The sequence below is a fragment of the Botrytis porri genome, assembly GCF_014898465.1.
Source record: "Botrytis porri strain MUCL 3234 chromosome Unknown BPOR_005, whole genome shotgun sequence".
Classification (NCBI taxonomy): Eukaryota; Fungi; Ascomycota; class Leotiomycetes; order Helotiales; family Sclerotiniaceae; genus Botrytis; species Botrytis porri.
The window spans coordinates 391,666-415,606 of record NW_024066079.1 but is presented as its reverse complement, the minus strand read 5'-3'; the positions used below and the strand labels follow the sequence as shown (position 1 = coordinate 415,606).

The 23,941-nt window shown below is 42.3% G+C and overlaps 6 protein-coding genes across 6 annotated transcripts; 4 read left to right on the top strand and 2 right to left on the bottom strand.

The window, feature by feature from the left end:
• Window positions 1–22: 22 nt before the first annotated feature.
• Window positions 23–474, top strand: EAF01_003890 (uncharacterized protein; the record flags this gene model as incomplete). Its single annotated transcript, XM_038912144.1, has 2 exons — window positions 23–284; window positions 368–474. 2 exons carry the CDS (start codon window positions 23–25, stop codon window positions 472–474), a joined length of 369 nt encoding a protein of 122 aa, XP_038771828.1.
• A 1,286-nt stretch (window positions 475–1,760) lies between these two features.
• EAF01_003889 (uncharacterized protein) lies at window positions 1,761–2,849 on the top strand (the record flags this gene model as incomplete). The annotated part of the gene is made up of 2 exons (XM_038912143.1): window positions 1,761–1,937; window positions 2,007–2,849. The coding sequence occupies 2 exons, from the start codon at window positions 1,761–1,763 to the stop codon at window positions 2,847–2,849; spliced, it is 1,020 nt and encodes a 339-aa protein (XP_038771827.1).
• A 763-nt stretch (window positions 2,850–3,612) lies between these two features.
• EAF01_003888 (uncharacterized protein) lies at window positions 3,613–5,211 on the bottom strand (the record flags this gene model as incomplete). Its single annotated transcript, XM_038912142.1, has 1 exon — window positions 3,613–5,211. One exon carries the CDS (start codon window positions 5,209–5,211, stop codon window positions 3,613–3,615), a length of 1,599 nt encoding a protein of 532 aa, XP_038771826.1.
• Window positions 5,212–5,909: 698 nt separating this feature from the next.
• Window positions 5,910–9,650, bottom strand: EAF01_003887 (uncharacterized protein; the record flags this gene model as incomplete). Its single annotated transcript, XM_038912141.1, has 5 exons — window positions 5,910–6,101; window positions 6,225–7,034; window positions 7,097–8,155; window positions 8,251–8,862; window positions 8,991–9,650. The coding sequence occupies 5 exons, from the start codon at window positions 9,648–9,650 to the stop codon at window positions 5,910–5,912; spliced, it is 3,333 nt and encodes a 1,110-aa protein (XP_038771825.1).
• Window positions 9,651–10,357: 707 nt separating this feature from the next.
• On the top strand, window positions 10,358–13,605 carry EAF01_003886 (uncharacterized protein). The gene is made up of 12 exons (XM_038912140.1): window positions 10,358–10,847; window positions 10,897–10,924; window positions 10,996–11,012; window positions 11,071–11,292; window positions 11,346–11,523; window positions 11,576–11,669; window positions 11,719–11,760; window positions 11,816–11,924; window positions 11,977–12,478; window positions 12,537–12,625; window positions 12,711–12,924; window positions 12,981–13,605. Exons 1-12 carry the CDS (start codon window positions 10,708–10,710, stop codon window positions 13,191–13,193), a joined length of 1,848 nt encoding a protein of 615 aa, XP_038771824.1. The 5' UTR covers window positions 10,358–10,707; the 3' UTR covers window positions 13,194–13,605.
• Window positions 13,606–21,361: 7,756 nt separating this feature from the next.
• Window positions 21,362–22,222, top strand: EAF01_003885 (uncharacterized protein; the record flags this gene model as incomplete). Its single annotated transcript, XM_038912139.1, has 1 exon — window positions 21,362–22,222. The coding sequence occupies one exon, from the start codon at window positions 21,362–21,364 to the stop codon at window positions 22,220–22,222; it is 861 nt and encodes a 286-aa protein (XP_038771823.1).
• Window positions 22,223–23,941: the final 1,719 nt, after the last annotated feature.

The following is a 23,941-nucleotide window of genomic DNA, read 5'->3' as shown; positions in this document are numbered from 1 at the left end:
ACAGACTTAACCTCATATTAGAATGAGGGCAAGTTGGTTACCGGTTGGATGTGTCAAGACAGGATTTGGTGGAATGGAAAACACTCGATCCCTAGCGATCATTACAAGCATCACGTCAATATTCTTCCCGCCAAACCTCATTTCAGGATTGCGAATATCGTGTCTAATGGGCGCGTACGAAGAGGGAACTCCGGAAAGCATTCATACGATCCCGATAACAATCGAGGAAGATGATTATTTCCATTCCCTGGAGCAATCTGTTGATCTATCTAGACCATCATGTGGTTTTTAGAACTTACTGATCGATCAAGGCACTAGCCACACTTTAAATTTGGCATGGAAATCATTTTCTCACCACAATTCACAGAGCGACAAGATCAACGCATGACTGTGAATTTGAATGCTACGAATGAGGAGAAAAATACTCGAATCACACCAGAACTCATCTCTCCCCCTCTTCATGATCAGAATTAACAGACAACAATTATGCAGTACAAAACTGTAACTATACGAACTACATGGACACTACCCCAACTCCCTTTCAATCTGGTAAGGGCACAGAACAGAGTAAGGTTGCCACGATTCAGTAATTATCACTATGAGCAAGAACCCTGAAACAACGCATATATTGTGAAATCCGTATAAGACCATAAATCATTTCGGCTCCGAATCTAATCATATATGCGGCAACTGGTAAAAAAGAACACCAGATGAATTCACTAACAGAAAAGATTCGAATTTCATGCCAAGTAGTTAGTCAGGAACCGGTACTCAGAAACGTGGTGAAAGGTCCGAGGACGCGGCACGGCTTGTAGAACGGGACTAGATAATGAAGGGCTGAAAGTACGCTATATTATAGGCGACGAAAAACTTATGTCGGTGACATAAACGCTGAACGAATTTCTCAAAACAAATCACGGCGCTTACGAAGGCCTTTTTGATGGCCGTATACGAGACCTAGAGGCTAGACCTCTTCTTTCATGTTTGACTGGGAGACCTCGGAATTGACCAATTATCTTGGTTGTCTTTTCTTGTGGTTCTTCTGTCAAATATACGCTCTGTGCGGTGAAGAAAAACATCCTTTGGGAAGGGCGAATACTAACAAATAGTGATATGTATAAGATTAACCAACAAAGTAGGTCTCCCAGATCAGAACTTCTGTTGGAGTTAGAAAGGCCTCAAGTGAGGCCCTTTCAGTGCAGTCAACAAGGCGCAGTATATTCCACATTGTAGGACTTCGTGGCCAACAATTCAGACCTTTGGAAGGTCGACATATTTCGATATTATTATACTAAAGGTCAAGGAAAGTGCTTATTCATTATCGTCTTGTTGGTTGGTTTTTAACCTTCAATTCTACCGTGTCGATTTCTAGGACTTCGTCTAGTTCTCGCTCAATTGGGTTGTTGAGCCGTCTTTATTATTTCCTATTGTCTTGTGTCAACAGAAGTATCTGGTGCAAGCGTTTTTATCTTCAACTCCTCACACTCCTCGAAACCTTCTATATTCAAATTCATATCCATCTTGCTGCCGGATAGTCAGAGGCAGCGCCTACGTCTATCTTTCATCACCAATAGCCATAAAATATACCTAAAACTTACTGCATTAATGTCCTCATGACTTTCCAAGTCTTTCATTGCAGTTCTCATAACTATTGTGTAAGTTAATTTCATATCGTCTCCCAAATCCCACTCACTCAATCGTTATATCTTCCAGTTCCTCATCTAAACCTACGTCTTTTCTTTTCGCACACTTCTTGCGAAATGCTTTTCAGACCTCAATACAAAATCATCATCTACCTCTTCCCTTTCCTCACACCATCAATATATGCACAAACAACACAAATATGTGATTCCACAAATGCAACAACAACCTCTGGAAGATATACATTCTTCCCAGATATTACAACGACTGATAAAGATGGGTATCAATGCACAGATGTGAGTTGTTCTCCCCCCTTTAGAAAGAAGAAATCATAAGGGAAACGAACTAACCTCATCTCTTTCAAGTTCTCCCTCGCCGACGAGAATAGCGGTAGCGTAGGTTCAACAACACTATTCAACACCACTTTTTCCTGGTCCTCCCCCGATAGCTCTACCCCACACTCTTTCCCCTCCCTAACCCTCAATCTCCCCTCCATCCTCCCCATCGCCATCTCCAACATCTCCCTCTTCCCCCTCACCAACAACTGGGCTCTCTACCCGGGCAACCCTCTCCACACCATCTCCGCCACCACCCCTGATTCCCTCCAAAACGCATCCGTGATCGCAGCCTGCTACCTCAACATCTACCTCGATCTCGAACCCTCTCTCTCCCTCGACAAACGATTCGCCGCTACCAAAATCTCCATCTGGCAAGCTAACTACGGTGGTTTAATACCACTAGGTTACAACGATACCGCATCTACAATCACCAGACCAGTGATAAACCTCGCGGGAATATCATATACTCTCTACGTATCGCAAACCTCTCCATCGACTTCTTCTTCTTCTTCCTCTTCAAATTCCTCCACAGGCGTAGACGACGACCCACATGTCCCCCAAACAATCTACACCTGGTACCCCTCCATCAACGCCACCACCCTCACCGCAATGGATATCTCCCCGCTGCTCAACTATCTCTGGAGAGAAGTATATATTTCCAGCAACGCGTATATCGGATTTGTGGAGTGGGGATTAGATGCCAGGAATAGTAATGGGAATGTAACGTGGAGTGTGTATAAGACGGGGATGACGGTTAAACCGGGGACCCCGGTGAGGGCGGTGGGGATGGGGAGGAGGAAGGAGGTCTGGAGGGGGGAGATGCTGGCGTTAGTGGGGTTGTGTGTTGGGGCGGTGGTGTTGTTTGGGTAGGTTTTGGCGGAGGGGAGGGGGATGTGCAGGGGGAGCTGTTGTTTGAGTAGGATTTGGCATCGGGAGGGGACGGGGGAGGGTTTTGTAAGATTTGCTTATATTTCTAAAAATCGATTGTATTGTATGTATTGTATAGCGTCAGAAATCCACACGTATCCCGCGGAGATTTCACAGGATAATCTCATATTATCCAAGTATTACAAAAACAGCTCTGCACATTACGGACAAAGAAGTACAGTCGTTGCGGTGAATCTTCTCATTTCATTTTCATTTTCTTTCCATTTTCCTTTCCCTTTCATCTCCTCTCCAATTCTACCAAAAGAAGGACAGAATCAAAATAAATAAAGAGAAGAGACCCTCTTTTCCACCTTATTTCGCTAGTTGTAGTTGTAATTGTACTTATACTTAGTTATACCTAGTTATAAATATACTATAATATTTGTATCGTGTATCATACTACACACCTCTGTTTCATCTCCTTAGACTTCTAGATTTTAATTTCGTTTTAAAGGTATTCCGCCTTTTTGTTTTTAACACCTAGCTATCTATCGATATTGAAGTGAAGTAGGAAGTGGCAAGTGCGTGTGTGATCTAGGTATGGATGTGGATCTGAAACTTGAGATAGAACTAGAGGATGAGGTAAAGCATAAAAAATAGAAATATCATATCATAAGTCAACTACCCCCACTTTCCGACCACCCCCTGTTTCCGACCACCTAAAAAATTCATATTATCTACACTTAAAACTTTAATAACTCAATAACTATTGAACTTCAATGAAATCGCCTGTAGAATCACTTTCTATAGCACTAGAGCTATCATCTACCTCATCTTCACGATCTCCAGCTTCAATTTGTGTACGCCTTATAGCTCTAATCCCTGCGAACTTCGAATTTGGAGATACCACAACCTTTCGCCTTTTTCTAGGTAATGCTTCATCTAATTGATATTCTAGCTTTCTAATCTTATTCTCTGCCTCTAAGAGTTCATAATCCTTAGCATCGAATCCTTTTATAATCTTGCGAAATAGTAATCTTCGTGTTGGCAAATCGATCTCCTTCTCTTGAATCATTATATCTCTATATTTTCTGATATCGGCTCCTTTTTGAGGGGTTTTCCATTGAATAAACGATGAATATATATTCCATTGAAGAATAGGATCATCATCAGATTCAGGATTAAGTGATAAAACCTCTCTATTGCTATTTTCAAGCAAAAGTCGACTCATAAGAGGTTTAGCCATATTTTTGGGCCAAAGACCACTAGCTTGCCACCCAGACTTGATATTTTGAATAGTTAAACCTTCTATTCTAGCCTTCTGATAGCAAGAAAGGAAATTGCGCTTTCCAATTGGTGAGGAATCGGATAATAGACTTAATTTATTAAGTTCGATTCGATATGCACTTTTTAGGGGTGAGAACACAGATAAATCGAGTGGTTGTAGTACGTGTGACGTATGTGGTGGGAGAAGTAAGAGATATATGTTGTTATTAAAGCATTCTAACATAAATGCTGTAGTTTCATGGCTTCCGTGTCCGTCCAAAATGAGGAGTCTTGAATTTTCCGGCTGAATAGGGGTAGTTTGAGGGATATAGATCTTTTTCAGCCATTCTAAAGCTGTAGCATCTGTAGTCCATCCATTTTCTGTAGCGGTAAAGTTCCAACCCTTGAATAGAGTCAAATCTGTTGGAAACCATTGTTGTTGAACTGATTTTCCCTTATATATTACAAGGGGAGTAATGCTTTTTCCATTGGCTGAAATGCATTCTATAAAAGAGGTCCAAATTCGAGATCCAGGTTGCTTTTTTTGAATAAATCTTCGATCAGTGCTTCCTACTACTAGTCCATTAAGACCCTGACCCTCCATTATACCTGCTTCATCCATATTCCATCTGTTGGCCGGCTTAATAGCCTTGATTTCAGGGATTGCGAGGTTCCGGAACCACTTCTTAATAATATCAGATGTAGCACCTGAAACTCGTGCAGAATCGATTTGATGTTGCTTCTTAGTTCCAATATTAGGATGCCTTCGAAAAAAGCTATGTATCCATTTCTTTCCAAGTGAGGGATCCTCCCCTCGTACAATAAGGAGGTGCTCTGCCATCTCTCTGATTTGACGATGTGTAGGGCTAGTACCAAGAGCTTCCTGTACTAATATCCATTCTGCTAGTCGATTCTCCTGAATTGGAGATAACTTTTGAAGTATTTGGGCGCCTTTTTGATGCGAAACTCCACCATATATTCGATCGTGAAGTGTGGTACGTGGAACACCATAATCCAAGCTAGCTCTTCGTATGCTTGCTCCATTTGTAATCGCTCTAAGAGCCTCTGCGATATCTTCTTCGGTATATCTATTCTTCATATCACAATTATAATAATATCAAAATTTCAAATCAATTGATTAAAGCATTGTTGAGTTATTCAAAGTATAAATTTTATAATTACTGAAAGCGGTGTGGTTTTTGAGGTGGTCGAAAAGAGGGGGTGGTCGGAAAGTGGGGTAGTTGACTTAGTATCCTACATCCAAAAGATAGGGAGAGGGAGGAAAAGATCAAACACTATCGCGAGAAGATATCGAGGGATTTCTATATAAAACATTTCAACATTTCAACATTTCCAATTTCTTACATCCTATAACCTTTCGTATCATCACATCTAAGCCCTCAAAGGCTGATACTTATGCAGAGATCACAACATCATATTGAAGCCGTTGGTTATTTGCTTTATTTTGAAATTCGAGATTTGAACATCTTCCTACATACACTCTTTTAAATCTTAATCTTCTTTTCCAGTTCTCCAAGTATTTCATTCCATGCAAGAGCTCAGGAAATGTTCTAGTTGTGCCGTTAGATACTCAAGTATAACATAAGATATATCAGTGATCCAACGAAGCCACTCACCATTCTAACAAGCTCTGCTCATCCACTGAGGTTCCACTTCATACTTTCCATCAGAACAGTTGCATTTCTCGTTCTCCTCTTTTATTTTCTGTCATTTCTTATTACCACTTCTTATGTTCCCTCATTCGAATCATTCCAGAATCTACTTTGTCCCCTCTCTCTATTTCCTCGGGAACTTTACAAATCCCATCATCCTATATTTTGTGATCGGCTCTTCATCAGCCACCATTTCAGTTGGTATTGAGTCTCCCGGTAATTCATTTATTGCACCCGACATATATGTATTGGGTGCAGAAGTTGCAGAGTTGACTTCTGATTTGTGGAGGATGGGTGACGTAGTAGTTGTATCGTTCTGTTATGTTTTAGTATCATACAATCTTGGGAGTGCAAATGAAAAATCACAGGGGCTCAAGGTGATGTAGTGGGTGAACTGCCCGAAATATCTCGAGGAAAAGCAACGAAAAAGAACACTCACACTAGTCAAAGGAATTTTCCTAACCACTCCCCTCTCCGCCTTCGAAGGGTCAATCCATGCCATAACAATCGCGGCCTCCTCATCTGGCAATGACATAAACGCCATCGCGAATGAATCAGATTTGATAGTAAGTTCTCTTGAAACCGCTATCTTTCTAATATCTAACGGACTGGAATTTAAAGCGGAAATCAAGTATAAATGCCCCTTTTCGTTAACCATAGCCAGTTCTTTTCCGGACGGAGAGAAACTGGCGCATTGGATACGACTTCCCAACTTTCCAGATCGATTAGGCGCGGTTCTGATATCCGTTTTTTGACCTGTTTTAGGATGAACGAGGACTGGAACACCGGATTGTGTCCAAGTTGTTATACACACCAAAACTTCTTCGATACCTGTTCTTGAGCGGAAAATAGCTGACGAGAGGCCTCTGTCTTCTGACTCATGTAATGGAACATGATATCTACAAGAGATTAGTTCTTGTGACGATTGCATTGGAGTCATCCAAAAATATATTTGGATTGCTCCGCTTTTGACACTTCGGGTACTGGCCAGAAGATGCATTCCATCGTCTGAGTAGGAGAGGGTTTCTACCTCCGGACAGTCTTCGCATTCGTTATGTATGCGACTATGAAGGCGATCTTCTCTGGGTTCGGATGATTGGGTGGTCTTGAAAAAATAGACTGTCGCGTTTGTAAATCCTACTACGACTGTGCTTTCGTTAGGGGAAATAGCTATGCTGCTTGCCCAAAGATTTGGGGGTAAAGGATACTCTACAACCGGAGCTGATGTTTGTAAATTGACTATTCTAAGCTAGCCTATTGTTAGAAAATAGATAGATTGTCAGGAAAGTGCTATTTTTTGAAAGAACATACTGTAAGCTTTGGATCTCGGGTGCCAATTATATAAGCTAAATACATTTTGGTTACAGATGCCTTATAACAGCTACTCTCTGTTGGGAATACACGGGTCATCGCGGGAGGGGATGCTCCCATGTCCCAAATTTGTATTAAGGATTGAGTCCAGAATAGACCATTCGTTGAGTTTTGCGACAAAGAGATGTTGATTGCTTTAGCGCTTTTGCTTTTCGACGTCTTTCTAGGTACTCGAACTAAGCTTTCTAAATTTATTTCATCTAGTCTTTGAGCCTCCAGTGCTGATGAAGAGAGTGATGTAGTTTCGATGGACTGTCCTGGAACAGACTCCTTTCGCGTTCCAGTGAAGACCGATGTCCATTTGGATCCACCTTTTGACTTTTTTCTATCAGAATGACTCTGGCCAATTGTTGGTCGGTTCACAAAATAAGTTCCGCCATCAGAGTTCATTCCATAAGGGGTATGATCATTTGGTGAAGTATTGCCAACGGAATCTGGAGAAAATGGTGTCTCGTCTGTAGTAGTAGAATTCTTCCGAAGCTCTGGTATTCTCGAGGTTTCACCTGACCTCGAACCATCCAGTGATACCAAATCAGAAGAGGAAGAAGGTAGGGTAAGGGGGGTGTCTAATCTTTGGCTGAAAGTACCAACAGTAGGCGATACTTGAGACGGCATAGTATGAGGCAGAGACCTGGACCGATCTTGAGCAGCTGCAGAGATGAAAGTTGTCTTGTTGTGAAAGGGTGAAGGTGGTTCAGTATCATATGTGCGCATCTTCATATTGCTTGCACTTGAATTACCGTAAGCTGGATGATAAGGGACTGCTCCATCCATTTTCGGCGGTGGAAGCTGGAAGTATGTTGGAACATGTCGTTCCAAATGCATAGCATCTGCATGAGATTCAAATGGCTCAAGAAGATCCCAAACTTGCCTTGCAAGCGCCATCTCACGCATTATTGTAACTGGTTCTTCGCATTGAACGCATTTTGTCTGTGAGGGTAGTCTAACCTCATTTATATCTGGGTTTTCCAACTGAGCATAGAGATCATCGTCAGCATGCTATTCCATTCGCGTCAGTCCACATTCAGACTATTGCTCGGAACCGTTCCATATGATTGTGTCAGAAATTAATTCTAGTAAAATACTTGGCGTACCGGAAATTTCAGATTCTCTAGGTATCTCATCTGTGAGGCACCGGCTAAATGACATTTGGAGCAATTGAGCGTATATATTCTCGGTCTTGACGATTTGGCATGCCGGCTTGGATCATCAAGAGCAAGAATCCTTTTCGTTATCTCAGATATAGTATGCATCATCTCCCTATCACTCACACGACTTATGATTTGGCGATCATTAAGTCGTAGACATAGTGCATCTATTGCATCCAATTCCTTATCATCTATTTCTATCTGCATCGACTGTCTCCTCAAGTCTGGTGTATCTGGAAGGACGATTCGATATTGATCAGTAAAGGTACCGACCAAATCTTCTTTAGAGAATCGTGTCGGTATCCGCATATTCTCAATCGCTCGTAGAACTGCATTCCTCGTTCGTTCTGATGCTGCTGGAAGATATGCATCGCGAGTTTCTCCATTCATCGTATATTGAATCGAAGCTGCGACGACGAATTGAGTAATGTCTCGAAGTGCAAGGAACTGTGCGAGCCATCCACCTCCCGCACTACCTCCTCCTCCTCCTCCTCCTGAACCATCTGCAAGTATAAGAGTAGATACATATTTTGTCGAGAAACAATCGTTCAATGGATACTGTAGATGAAAAAGAATGTCAGTTAGTTTAGATTCATAGATCTTGATTAAAAGGTTCTGGAAGGGTACGGAGAAAGCTCAGGCCCAGCGGAGCCCCATACGTAAGACGTTAATATAGTGGCTCTTACCAATTCTTCTGCTAAATTTGGTAGTTCATCCCTTAATTTAGAGGGTAAAGCTAGTGGGTTAGGCTCGGAACCCCGCAATGATTCAGTTATTTCTTTGCAAACCAACAACAAAAATGATTTCGGCCCTGGATAACTATCAAACACATGTTCCAGTGAACGATGAATGCGCCCGAATCTATCTCGACGAATCTTTCTTTGCATTTCGATTTTCGATTGATATTGTCCGTCGGATTGTGGTTGTGGTAATAGCTGGAGGACACGCAGCGCAGATAATAACAGCTCGGCCAAGTACTTGTCTCTCAATCGTCGCGACTCCCATAAACTCTCTCGACCTTCGATAACTATGTGCAAGACAAATTCGATCATTCGCAGAGTTACCTCCCAGCTAGCCAGGAATCCGAAATGCCATCCATCTTTTTGAAGCTTCGCAGATGGAATAGAAAGACGTTGAATATAAAAAATGGCGTTGAGTTGAGCAAATAGAGTTATCACCAGATTTTGATAGGTTTCCTTATCGCCATCAGAATATACTTTTTCGAGAGAAAACTGCCCCACCAGTTCCAATATTATATTATCGACGTCGCTGCGTAGGGACAATAGTTTCCAAATGTTTGCTAGACGTGTAAATTGTGGTGATGCGGCCGAGGCTGGAGTCGGCATGGTGTGTTGATGGCATGAGCTCTCACTCCACGTAGTAGCTTCAACGATTCGAAGCAGTCTGGTCGCCACGTGGGCCGACTCCCTCAATTTGGTGCCGCAATAATGGCAAGCTTGGAGAGTATATCATAAGTATGATGCGTGTCAACATGGACCATGAAGGGCGAAGATCATCAACTCGATCGGATCGTATTGGGCTTGTTTCCTGACGACCACAACCCGCGACCGTTTACAGTATTAGCTAGGGTACCATGAGGGATGGAAATGGGTGGTGGCGCCGCTGTCACTTCAAGAGAACGTTCAAGCAAGGTCTTTGGATGGGATTTTTCTCAAAAAGTACCCTTGTTCAGGGAGACTTGGCCCAGATTTGTCTCTTTTACTTGATCCAATCTGGAAGGTCATCCAATCTCAGCTACGGATACAGACCGTTTCGTCTATTCGTATCTCCTGTACACCATTGGATGATTTACTATCTAGCCACCCAGAGGGCTGAAAACCCCAACCGGTATCGGGTTTATGATATGCAATGTAACCCACTTTAAGGATCAATGAAAATGCTGGTTGAGAGTCCACAAGGATAGCACAGACTTGGTTCCCCTTGTGGAAATTCCAGACGAAAGAACCAGCTTCGAAAATAAATCTGACATTAAGGTTTTCGGGATCTATCTTGTTCTAAAACTTTATTTTCTGTTTTGGGCCGGTTGGTTCGAAATCGGTATTTTCTTCCTGTTTGAGATTCCTAGTTATTCTGTTTCATATATTGTAACCATATTGTAGGAGTATGTTTTGTCACGAGGTTAAAACAAAGTACTACCCAAAAGAGCGGCGGATGCGGGGGTCCCTGTATGTAGGCATCAGCTTTGTGCGATGTAATTAGTCGTCCCTTCTATGTGGTTACATTAGACCTTCCGCCCGTACAGGGGCTAAATAATGCGGAGGATTGTCTGCATCAAGGCAGTGCAGATATATACGATTCAGGGCGACCCTGATTCCTTCGACCTACTTTGCGCGAATTGTCATAATATTTTTCACTCGAAACTTCGACTGCAACATTGTTACGATGGATCATGAAAAACCTGAAGCGGTGATTCCACCGCAAATATTCGAGTTCGATATCGATCAAACTCGAAGTCGGACAAGTCCAGATGCAGAGCCCAATTACCCTGAAGACCGTCGGGAACGCCGAGGGGAGAGTTTGTGGTGCGCCAACCTGTACTATTCAATCTTTGCGACCACTAATTATCATTAGGAGAACACTTGGTGAACGGCACATTAACGTGAGTTGCTGAGCTATGGCTGAGCTTGTTTTTGGCAGAAACAATGGCTAACGGCGTATATCGCATGCTAGATGATAGCATTTTCTGGGTACGTTTCTCAAAATCAAATTGTACTCAAGCATATAAATAACAGAGTATGGCTACAGCACAATTGGAAATGGGCTTTTTCTTGGTAGTGGTCGATCCCTTGCCGGAGCCGGACCAGGCGGCGCCGTCATGGCGTACATTATTATGGGAACAGTGGTTTCGTCTGTTATATCTTGCTTAGGTGAAATGACCGCTCTTATGCCTGTCAATGCCCCAGTTGTGGAGTTCCCTCGAAGATTCTTAGATCGCGGCGTTGGGTTTGCCGTTGGGTGGATGTATTGGTACGTAATTTCAATCATGATTTAGATCGAGACAGAATATTGACGATCAGAAGGTTCGCGTGGGCTGTCACTGCCGCAGAAGAACTAGTTGCGGTTTCCGGAACTCTTGGATTTCATTATGATGATGGAAGAACATTTCTAGCTTGGACAATTGGAGAGAGTGTCGACCCTGCTGTTTGGATTGGATTGTTCCTAATAATTGTTACTGCTATCAATATGTTTCCTGTCAAAGTGAGTATCCAGCAGCGACCACCGATCATTACCACTACTAATAAAATCACAGTATTTCGGAGAACTAGAGTATGCTTTCGGTTGCATCAAGATCATTTTCATCACGATGGTCATTGTTTTGATGCTTATTCTTGACACTAAGCAACGTACGTACATCATTCTTTAACTGACTATTCTGTGCTGACACCCCGATAGCTAGCTCTGATGCTTATTACACATCACCCCCGAACTCTAAATGTGAGGATCCTTCACCGTGAAGTACTTTGTTGCTTTACTGATTTGATATGTTCAGATTGGTGTCATCCGTGGGGATTCTTCAACCACGCCTACTCCGTTCGAGATGAAACAGGAAACCTGCAGCGAAAGATTGAAGGTCCTGCTGGCTCATTCCTTGGGATGTGGTATGTCGAATCACGATCTCCAGCGCTTATAGGTAGCTGACTATTTCTACAGGACAACTATCATTAATGTTATCTTCTCATATACTGGAATGGATATTGTAGCAGCAACTGCGGCAGAATCAAAATCGCTTGCTAATGCTGAGAGTATGAAAATGGCCGCAAGAAAGATCTCCATCCGTATCGTTACTCTCTATACTATGGCCATGATCACAGCATCTTTTATAGTGCCATACACTCATCCTTTCATCAATGGAAAGGGACAATCGGTTGGCGCACACTCAATTTTTGTTATTGCAGTCGTCGAAGCGGGATTGCCAGCAATGGCCCATTTCTTCAACGCCATCTTCGCTTTTGCATCCTTTACTTGTGCTATCAATTCTATGTATGTGGCATCGAGAGTCTTACATACTTTGGCTTTACAGGATCAGGCTGGACCAGAATTTATTGCAAGGAGATTGAGGCAAACTCGATCAGGTGTTCCAATCAGAGCGGTATTAGCAACGGCTGCTATGGCTCTAGTGGCTTTCATGGGTAGAACTGGCACAACTGCGATTGTGAGTATATACACCGATCCGTTTATCGCAATACGCTGAAACTAACAGGAAATAATAGCGACTAAGTGAATTGGCTTCAAATTGCACTTCGTCGATTCTTATCGTCTACGCCACGATTTGTGCTACTTATCTCGGATTTTTCCGGACGTATGTCTCAATTTTCTTTTTTCTCTTGCCTTTCCCCAACCGTTAGTGTTTCATTCATGCAGCCCACTAACGCCACAAATAACAGACTCGAGGATACAAAACTGTATGGAAATGCATCTGAGAGGCAAGCGGCGCATTATAACCGCGATCATCCACGTTACCCATACAAATCGCATGGTCAATGGCTTAAAGGGTTTTATGGCATGACTGCATGCATTATTCTCGTTACTTTTAACGGTGTTTCTGCATTTCTTGAAAGACCTTTTGATGCCAGAAGGTTCGTTGCGAGTTACGTGTCCGTACGTTTTGGCTTCCTTGGCTCTCCTATTGACTTTGTTGGACTAACACAGGGTAGGTTCCAGTGTTTATTCTTCTAATCATAGGCTATAAAATCAATAAACATGGACTAAAAATACGAAATTGGGGTCCGGAAAGATCAAATGATTTACGGAATACAATTCAAGCTGCGAGTGAGAAGAGAAAGGGAAGATTGGAGTTTCCGGACCAGGGAATTAGTATGGAGAATTTCAAGACGTGGGCGCACTGGATCTGGGTTTGGACAAGATAGGTTGTGCTGGAACACGACGAGTGTGGTGACGCCTTTGGAACTTCGTATTGGGTGGTTTATGATTCCATGAGATCGGCTTGGGTATGGATCGGGTATGGAGGAATAATTGAGGCTCAAATAATATTGTATCATGAGGCTGCTACGGAACTACAAGATGGGAAAGGATACAAGATACTAGGATGGGATAAAGAAGGAAACTGAATAAGATCGGCGTACAGGCGCGGAATAGGTCAACGGAAAGAATGTTGCACAATATCGAGTCATCAAAAACATTTTTTATAATATAGGGAGGATACTTGGGAGTGAGAACTCCTACTAATATTGAAATTTATCCAGTATATTAGCGTACGCTAGCGCATGATGTAATATATTAAAAATCAAATAGACTAGCAAAATCCTAAAAATCCTAAAAATCCATCTTTATCAAAATTACTAAAAGCACCACTAGCAACCGACTCAGCCCTATACTCGTACCTTAGCCTACCGGTATGCAGTCTGCCCTATTAACTAGCTCTCGTGAGGTGAAATTTGGTACGTATCTTGTGTATAAATACACGACAGATATAGGCAACAGTGGTGATATTGTGATGGCTTGCATGGTTTATGGTGTGCATGTATGTGGATGTGTATGCGGACGTGTATTTGAGTATGGGGATGGGGGTGTTGAAGTATTATTTTGTTGTTTACTCAGTCAGTGGGTTAGTTGGTTAGTTAATTAGTTAATTAGTTGCTCGCTACATTCATCAATTTCAGTATCTGTACCTATCTATACCTGTGTATGTGCATGCATGCTTATTGAAGTGTACTGGTGCATATATCTATGTAAGCATATATCTATATCCAAATCTTGTAGTGTCAGTTAGTTAAAGGGGAGGTTCATCTGATGTTGTGTTTTCAATTCTATTATTTGATTAGATTTTGGATGGGTAGGGATTGTGATGGAGAGGTGGGAGGAGAATAGGACGGGAAGGAAAACGGGAAGGGACAATGATATGGGAACGGGAATGGGATGACGCAAAGTGAATCGGGATCGGAGTGATTGAAGTGAGAAAGCCGATCTGACTTATGGTAGTATTGGTAGGTGTGGTTTGAAAACGGCAGGGCATTTCTTAGATGGATGGATGAGGAGATGGAGTGAAGTGAAGTCGACTTTATCGTTTCACGGTGATTGATGATGGAGTTTCTCAGGGTTGGGTTTGAGTATTATTTACTGGAAGGAGATTGTAACATGAATAATAAAATAGTAGCTAATCAGTTAATATATCGCTAGATCATTTCTCCATCAACGCATAATATAGAGTGATTAGTCTGGTGCTCCCCAAACGGATAATATCCATCGAAGAAGCTAGACTGTAGGTCTAAATCATATAAACTTAACCAATCTAGTTATAAAAACAGCACTTTCGCACCGCTGTTCACCGAGAATATCCAGCCACCTACCTGTTCATCCCCTGCCCACACAACATATAGAACTGCATGAGATAATCATGCGTTCATCTATCTGCCTTGCCGAGTAACCTCACGTCGGTATTAAAATCTCACTCTACATTTCTGCCCAAAATAAATTAAAGTCGGGGTGCGGTGGAGGCTCAAGGAAAGACCTCGTGCGCGATGTGATGTAGTGTTATGTAGTGTTATGCTGTGCAGATACATTCCTTGTATTGTGTTGTATTGTATTGTATCAGTATGACACCATGGTGTAGTGTAAGGTATGAGCGCAATGTTGTATTTGATATGGTGTGGTGTGGTGTGGTAAGGTGGTAATGATAACTAATTACGATAGTGCACATGTGAGGAGGCAATCGTATAACATCCATACAAAACACACAGCTCGCATATCTAACTAACAGATTAATTATAGTTTCGGCAGTTGCGATAATGACATGTGGTAACTTGTGTACGAAATGGACAATGCTTTATCGCATGATGTTTATTTCGCACATGTACCGATTAGTTGTGGGGGTGGGAAATGGTAGGGTTTCTTCAACTTTTGTCGACATCCTATCAAGATTCTTTTCATTAATCGGTGATGACTTGCTACTGTAGTGCGGGAGGATTTTTATCAAAATCATTAGGGTGGCTTATGGCGTCACAACTCTGCATCCTTCCATTCGTTTGTTTTGTGTGAGAGATTAGCGTGCTGGAAAAGTGGCTGGAAGGAATCAAGTAGAAGGTATAAATGAAATGCCACTGGCGCTTTGCGATACGGGAAGTAGCAAAAGGAAGTGGGCGGAAGGGATGTATGTCTGGTTGCGATATATAGGGAGAGACATCATGGAGATGATGAGTGATGAGTATATCATTGGACTGACTGATGTAGACTGATGTAACAAGCGAATTATTCTGTCTCCTAAAATCAGCCCACAGTGAACGTTACACCTTTCCCTACATTCGCTATTGTAAGAATACAAGAAGCCCAAAAGTTTGAGGTGTCACAAATGCAAACAAGCCGAGAATAGAAAAATAATAAATGATGTTAGCAAAGCCACCACGTGGAACAAAATGGCGTTTATTACTTGCATTTATCCTTACGAGGTTGGGTAGTTAAGGGGTTGATTGGTGGAGAGGTTCAATGAGATAGGTTATGATTGGTTGATTCATGGTGGAGTTATTTTGCAAAAGATAAAAAAAGAAAGGGGAGAATGATTGGTATTGAATAAGATGGCCAGTCGTATATGCGTGAGTTCGGGGTTGAAAATTATTAGAATGAGAGATTGCACATGATTTCATTGGAAAGATATGCAGATAGCTAGGTGATGATTTCAGGTTTACTTAGTGAGAATGAAATGTGCACGGGTAAAGCCTACTTTATATGACAATAGTAAAGAGGTGCAATAAAGTTAGCATTCAGGTTGTAATTAACCATAATCATTGAAATTAAACGTATAAATATTGTGACTCAACCGAGGAATGCATATGAACAGCCATGAAGAGCCAAGTTATTGAAGAGACTAATCGTTATCTGCACTAAAGGTCTGATACCAAGAACACTAAGACTCGGAAGCGAAGAGAGGGTCTACTATTCCACTCTGTTTGTGACCAAGATTCCGAAGTTTAGTAGTAGCCAATCCACAGATTCGAATATGAAGAAGGTGGATTTAAGGGGTGGAGCCGGTAGATTGTGGTAATTAGGACACTCCCACGAATTCAGGTTGGCCCAGTGCTGGCCATCAAATCTTCATAAATCCTTTAGATACATTTCATATGTCCAGATTAGGCTGTATCCGAATACTCAAGGTCATTTAGTGATGAGTCGGCTCACAGGAACTTCTCTTTGCCTCATAGTTTCTTTAATGGCAGACAGATGTCTCGTTTTTTCAATGTTTCCAATATTATCGCAGCTTGCCAGTGCCCGTATCCAATGCTGCAAGCGCAAGAATTGCCTATCTCGCTGGCTCTCATGTGCAGAGGCCAAGTTCACTCATTCAGTCTGTGGGGGCGCATCAGTGAGTAGGGGGAAAAAGGCTTCTTGATGTGTTGAGATCGATCAGTATTTCTAGCCAGAATGAGAAGCCTTAGCGCATAAATTAGTGTATTTTGATGGCTCGACTTCCCCGGGATAACTTTCGAGGTTATCGAGTGTGGCAATCGTACCACCTGTGAAAATCCTGTAGATTATAAAATAGGCTTTCTTTATGGTATAAATGAGGATGAAGCAAGAATATTGAGCCGTTATTCATGCTTGATACATTAGAATCCATCTCCCATGAATCGATCCCAAGAATAGTCACCAGTGAATGAAAGTGATGTGAAGACAGACAAATTTTTCAGTTTGCTTCTTCATACTGTATGTGATAAAGTTGTCTCTATCGAGACTTTGAAGAAGACTCAAGAGACTCCAATTGTACCCAAGAATAGTTATCTACACAATTGTTCATAGAGAATAGGATTGTTGAATGAAAGATGTAAAGTGTTCAGATTTGGTTTATTTTGAGTTGAAAAACTGCATGAATGTGCTCGAGCCTCTTCGGCTAACATACTTAAAGAGGCAAAGTGAGATTAAATTGTGAATCTGGCGTGTCTGCTTCCAAACTTTCTTGTTTGTTTGTTTGTTTCAGAATAGAGTGATTTCCATCCCCCATCTGGAAGCAGGGAAATCAAGAAAACAACAAAAATTGTGTACAAAAGTCAAAATTTTGGTGTAAATTTTGACATTCATGGGTAAGTGAAGTTCTCTTGAAAGTTTCCTATGAAATTTCCAATTCAATATTTGCTCTTCAAAACATTTGTAAGAAAAGGCTTGCAAATTGGGTATCGCAGGCCTGCTCCTTTATTCTGTTCTAGGCATTTTCATACTGATAACATCGTCTCATTATCAAGAGTTTTATAATTAGGGAAGGAGATTTGATCAAGAATTGATCAACTACACAAAGTTGAATGCGCCTATTTGGGCAGTTTCTTGGCAATTTTCCCCGGAAGTGTTTCAAACAAGAGCTCCATCAAAGAACTCCATTTGCTAATTTTTGTTTTTCAACTTAGATCTGCCATGTTGGAGTTCACAGACTTCCATAAAAATGACGCACGGAAGCAGGATGGATGATGGATGGAAGTATCAGAGGATACCAATGTGGAGTTTGTCGTGTGATTGAGGAAGTATGTCGCAAAAAGTGTACGGAGACTGTAATGGCTCACAAGGTACAAGTTGAATGATAATCAGGTTCTTGGTTCTTAACTAATCGATACACCTATAGACGAGTCGATAGAGACATCTAAATTATTAGCTATCATCACGAAACACCTTAATTACACATGTTTCTTGCCATCTGCTTTAAGCTTCATGGCTAAATCACCTTGACGACGATCTTCTGCTCATGATTCACACGTCCCATTTTTGGGCTTATAGCCTGCCATTAATAGCATGGAACAGATACCAAGGTAAGCTGGAGTCTTGAAATGACGCTTAAACATACACATGTGCTGGAATATCAAGGAACGAAATGTGCGTTTGAAGCGGCATGCACCCTCGAGGATAGACTGAGTACGTTCTGTCAGTATAAACCAAAGATATTAGGAAGTGTGGGAAGCGTACCTTCGAATTAGTTTAGCTAGCTCGCCCTCTGATATATGGCGTATGAGCTTCTTTCCGAATATCATGATTTAGTCATTTAACTGGGTCTGGAAAAGGCAATCAGAATTGCCAGCACAATTCCTCGACGCGACAAGTGGACCAAAGAAGATGGCCGGCCTGGCAGCACCGCTTCGCTAAACATATTAATGAGGTGTTTATTCTTGATATTCTCACCCAAGGACCAATCCAACATAGGACGTGGACATCGACTATTTTCTTACCACACATCTATGGCGGTTCTTTGGCCGATTTTTGAAGCGGACGAGAGTTAAAGGCATTATTTATGAACTGTTTGTTCTAAAGCTATTAGCTCTCATGCTGGTGATGGATCTGTAGGATGGCGAGCACTTAATACCTACCTTGACTAAAAGACGTACATCAGGTTTCAAGGGAAGCGAATATGTGGAGCTTGCCTAGAACCAGCATGAGTCCTGCTGTCTTGGTTCAGTATTTTCGCTTCAAGGTCGCATAGGCAGGATAGTCGCTTTTGTCTTGGCTTTGGGAACGCTCCAAATTTCAGGTGCCTTCTATATCCGCTGTAGATGCTATAGTGCGAGTAGATGTTCTGTCACCTCTTTATAGCTGACTTGGAAGTAACAGAGCTCATACTTGCACTGGGCCGGGTTATACCTTTGAAGTTTCATAAAGCGACATATCTAGATAGAAGATTCCCAGTGGAACTTTTTACTTTGATGCTTTATCCACATACTTATTGTTCGAGATCTCTCTACTTCTCGAGGCTGGTATAGTGACATGCAAGTCGGCGAGAAATTGGCCTGCTCATATGAGATATTTTCACTGTTTCATGCAAGCTTGAAAACCCACGATCTTTGACTACAACGAAGACAAGGATTTTGGGGCAGCTCAGTCAATCAATTGGACATAGTGTTTGTTGTGGTTGCATTCCGCCTAATCTTAGGGTCTACAGAAATGCTGCAGAACATCGAGATGATAGCCAACTTGTAGCCTGTTTCAACCCGTTGTGGATTCTAGTTCTCTTGAAAATGCTCCTGAAAGCTATATGTGGCATCTTAAGAGGTCACGTAATCGGATTCGAGCTACCTAGGCTTATAGATTGGCGATATTTTCTGTGAAACTAGTAAGTTTTTGAAAAGAGCGAAGAGAAAATACGAAAAAGAGTTTTGATGCTGGCAGGACCCCGAAAGAGGTCCATGTGGATTGGCTTTCTCAAGGTGTTGTCGGATTCTGAAGTTGTGAGATGAATGACTTAGTCTGAAAGAGAAGATCTAGAAAGTCAGAGGATCACTTCTCCATACCGGCTTACTCTAAGACGTGGGCCCTTGCCTGGATCCATAGGAGAATTGTCTCTAGTCTGTATTAAGTAGTTTGGTCAACCGACTGATATCAGCTCCAGCGAGCTAAATTAGCATCAGTACCAATGCGCTGCGAAGAACTTGAGAACATGGCCCCATTTTGGATTTTAGGTGCCGCTCGAACCCCCATGTACCATGACCCAAGTTAAACTGAGGGTGAACTCTTCGGATTTAGTAAAACTGCTGCTGAAAAGAGCTGGTCCAGTCTTTCGATCGAAATTCACAATGAGAGCAAGGCCATCGACAAGGAAGGGGAGTGGACAACAGGCTGCCGCGAGCATACCAGATGAGAGCTAAAACAAAGCTCACAGTTTTAAAGGGAAGGAAGATCAATACACTTATTACTATATCGTCATTCCAAGCGAATAAATCGTCTTTCGAGTTCTAATCAGCTGTCGCAGCTCGAGAAGAACGGTGATGACATCGATAACCATTAAACATGTCGAACAAGCCCCGTCTTCTGTTCCTTGACTATGAACTCAAACAGTTCTTCGCGAAACCCTTTGTAATTCTTCTTGAAAGAAGGAAGTAGTTTCCAAACGGTCGTCATTGCCGTAAATCGCCAGCCCTCGCTGCTCATTCTTGCGACCTAGTGGCATTTTCCACCGGCAATCCAATATTTATGAGTCGATGAATAAATTTGATCAGGTTGCTAAAGAGGAAGGAAGCCGTCGGCTAGCAGATCGATAGCGCTAAGATTTATCGAGAAACTGGTTGGAGGTATCCGTGCTGTCAACTGTTGACGCTCACTGTTTCTCCATGCTGGCATCCTGAATATGAGGGGTCTTCTGCGCGCGCCGTGTGATTGTCGAGAATGTGTCAAGTCCCGGAGCTAGCAAGGCAGCTATAGTCATATTGACGGTCGACAGCAAAAACGATGGTATATTTTTTTTTTTCTTCATTTTTGCCGCCGTCAAGCCAGTTAGACTGATCATTCGTCTAGATAAAAGTGATGTATCCAGAAAAGCTTAGATATACCGTGGGGTTGTGGAACTTCGAAGGACTGAAGGATTGACAGGCTGAAATTCCCTTGTTCCAACTTTCTTTGCAATATTGTTTCACCCAACTATCATTTTTAATCCCTTTCGAGGAACCAGTGCAGGTTATTATAGCTTAAATCGCCTCTACGATCATCGAAAGATATTGAAAGACTGCAGAGTAGGTTGAGGAGGCTATAGTGATAGCATTGAGTTACCGCAAAGATGATTGCGATGGTGGAGTTGTGCACTTCGTTTCTGTTGCTCTTTGAGTGAATTTCGAAGGAATTTCGTTATGTGCCTAGGTAGGTGGACATGGTGAAGGCTTTGAGAAGCTCAGATTTGAATGTGCCAGAAGATATTCCCCAAAGGTACCTTTCCAGAATGACAAAGGGGGGATTGAAGAGTTTCGAGAGCAAAGAATACTCACCAAGCTCGTAGCGATTGATGGCGTTGGAAGAGAAGTTTACACATGGGTGATATCTCAAGCTGGCAAATTTTTGCCGAAGAAAAATTTATCGTCGATGCGTAGTTTCTGTTGCTGAGTGAAGTATTTAATTTTCCTCATATGGTTGGTCGATTCATTATCAACAAAACAATAGACATCGGCGTGGTGACCATTAGTCTCCTAAATTATCACCACAAAGCAAAAGCGTTGTCTCTTTTTGATCCTTTACACTTTTCAACAACACAACTTCAAATTTCAAAGATCAATCTCTTTCGCCAGTTACTTTCAAATACAAAGGATTCAATCATATTTTCTCCACGTTATTTCCATCGAAAATAGAAATGTCTTACAACGGAGACGAGGCCTCTGTTCCCGATGCCTCATCCCCTCCAACAAACGCTTTACACGAATACTATGGTTTTTCGATCTACAAACACTGGTGCGACTATAAATATCCTGAAGGGCCATTAGATGTCATAAATGCGCGACTGGCAGCAGCTGATCGGGAATTAAGATCAGTTCACATCAATGCTCCTCATTCATCTCAATTGTTGCATCCATGCCAGGACAATCTTTCTCATAGCGCTGCTTATTATCCTTCTCCTGCACCACGTCAACCAACTTCTCTCGGTCAAGCCGACTATGACGGTAGTGATGATAGCGATCATAGTGATGATAGTGATGATTCCATGGATCTCGGCAGCTCAAAGGAAGTGTCGGCGCAATCACAAGCTCCAGTTCCAGCTCCTTCCAGAAGTCATTTTTCTACTGTAGCCAAGCGTCCAGCCGAAGGCGCCGCTCTTGTCGATACTAATTTCGAAGAGAAACCAGACCCCATCCGCGCTGCCATCATGGCACGCTTAACCAAAGAAGCAAGAACAGAAACCCTTCCTCCTGATGTTCCACACCGCAAACAACTTGACCTTCTGAGGGCCATGCCTCTTCGCAGGCAGCTCTCTCTACGGAAATCACACAAAGAGTTCTATCGCTCGCGCCCCGACTACTGGGATGCAACTGCCGGATACTTAGTGGGTGAAGTAGTCCCTGAGCCTTGCAGCTACTGCAAATCTGGTAATGGACTGTTCTCTGAATGTGTTGTGGTCCCACCTCAGCCTGGTAGTGTCAGACAACCATTGGGAGGAGTTTGCATGAGCTGTGCTTATCAAAGCTCGGGGGGGAAGTGCTCGTTCCATCCAAAGTAAGTTACCACTTGTTGTCGATTGGCCGTTTTGTATTGAAGCTTTGTTGATTTTACAATATATTGAAAGAATCTAATTATTTGTGTCTCGAATAGTCACAAGCAATGGAAATAGAGAACGGAGATGGCGCGCAAAGAGCGAGCAGGAGATGCTTAAAAGCAACGACTGATTGGTTTTCTGGTTAGAATTGGGCAAAAGTCCTTGAAACCGATCTTGAGCTCGACGCCTCTTTTCTCCTACGATAACTCAATCTCCCTTTTCCTTTCCGCCTGCATTCCTCTCTCGTCTTCTCACTACCGCCCAGTTGCATTCCCAAATTCTCTCTATCTTTGTCGCGTTTTCGTCATCTGCAACTCTCACTATCAACTATTTTCGTTTTCTGCTGTCTATCGCCTGCTGGTCTTTCGTCCGCCCGTCCTGTCTCCGCCTGTTGTCTACGTCATTGTCGTTTTCTCCTAGCTGACGATATTTAATCCATCGTTCTGCAATCTTTGTCGTCCTCTGGTGTGTCCAAATCTTCAATACAATAACGGGCAGACGAGTAATATACCTGTGCGACTGGCATAGAAACACTACTTGGCTTACTGCCTGGTTCAATACAGAGAGGAGAGCAGAACTCCACATGTTGTGTTTGGTTACTAAATGGAATTAAAGCGGAAAAATTGGATAGAGAGAGTGTGCTGTATATCTGCTGGTGGTTACTATTATTTGTTTCCTCTTGTGATGTGGGGATGATGGCGAAGATTGTTTAATTTAGATACCCTATTTCATGAAGTTTTACTCTAAATTGCTTTCATATTTGGCCATATTTTGTTTCTGTGCATACTGTGCTTTATTTGTATTCCCATTTAGAGAACTCCTGCTGCATAGAACTGTTGTTTGAAATCTTTGAGTATAATAAGACATATTCAGAAAGCTGAGCTGACCAGTAAAGCAGCTGGCGAAAAGGTGATGTAAATCTGGAAGTTGCTATCCACATCTCTATTCTCTTCTCCTTCCTCCTCTGATCATCTCACCATTTTTCAGCCTCCTTCCTTCCCTCGAGTGATGTCTGCAGCAAAATTCGTCTCGCATGTGTGCCATTTTCAGGCCGCGTAAGATTACCAGTCACAATTAGCACGGTTATACGCGTTCATAATCGCAATCAAACTCAATATTCATCGAAATACTCCATATGCATGAAGCATTGTAGAATCTCTTGGTATGGTAGGGTATATTATGTAAGATACTTTCATCTCGTTGTCCCTATCAATAGATAGACTCTCTCACAACCGTTTGGCGATTTGGTATATTTGCTATCACTGGTGTGTAAGTATTGTCATTAATGCCTTTTATTTATTGTTGCAAATCTTGCTGTCATATTTGAGCCATGATCCTCCGCTTGACAAATCTACCACACGGTGGGGCTCTGTACCGATGGATAAATTTCTGATATCAATGGTAGCAGAGAGGTATTACTTGCTGCGGTATTGATGGTGTTGATGAGAGGATATGATGTTGGAGCCATATTTGACAACGGTGTTATTTCAGTCTCCTGGTTGAAGAATGGCCACGCCTAGAGAACTTTGGATTTTTGACATCGATTACATTCTTTGGACCCCGTTCTTAGGAGATACCTGGACCGGTGCTGGAGTTGATGCTAATCCCAATGATAATGGCCCGAGACCCCTCTGATTTTGTGCCGGGTCCGGAGATGAATGTCTGCATAACTTTATGTCGTAC

Coding starts and splice junctions, on each gene's coding strand:
- EAF01_003886 (XM_038912140.1), top strand. CDS start 10,708: ATGGATCATGAAAAACCTGAAGCGGTGATTCCACCGCAAATATTCGAG. Junction 11,761..11,815: donor ATCACCCCCGAACTCTAAAT/GTGAGGATCCTT, acceptor TGATATGTTCAG/ATTGGTGTCATCCGTGGGGA. Junction 11,925..11,976: donor GGCTCATTCCTTGGGATGTG/GTATGTCGAATC, acceptor CTATTTCTACAG/GACAACTATCATTAATGTTA.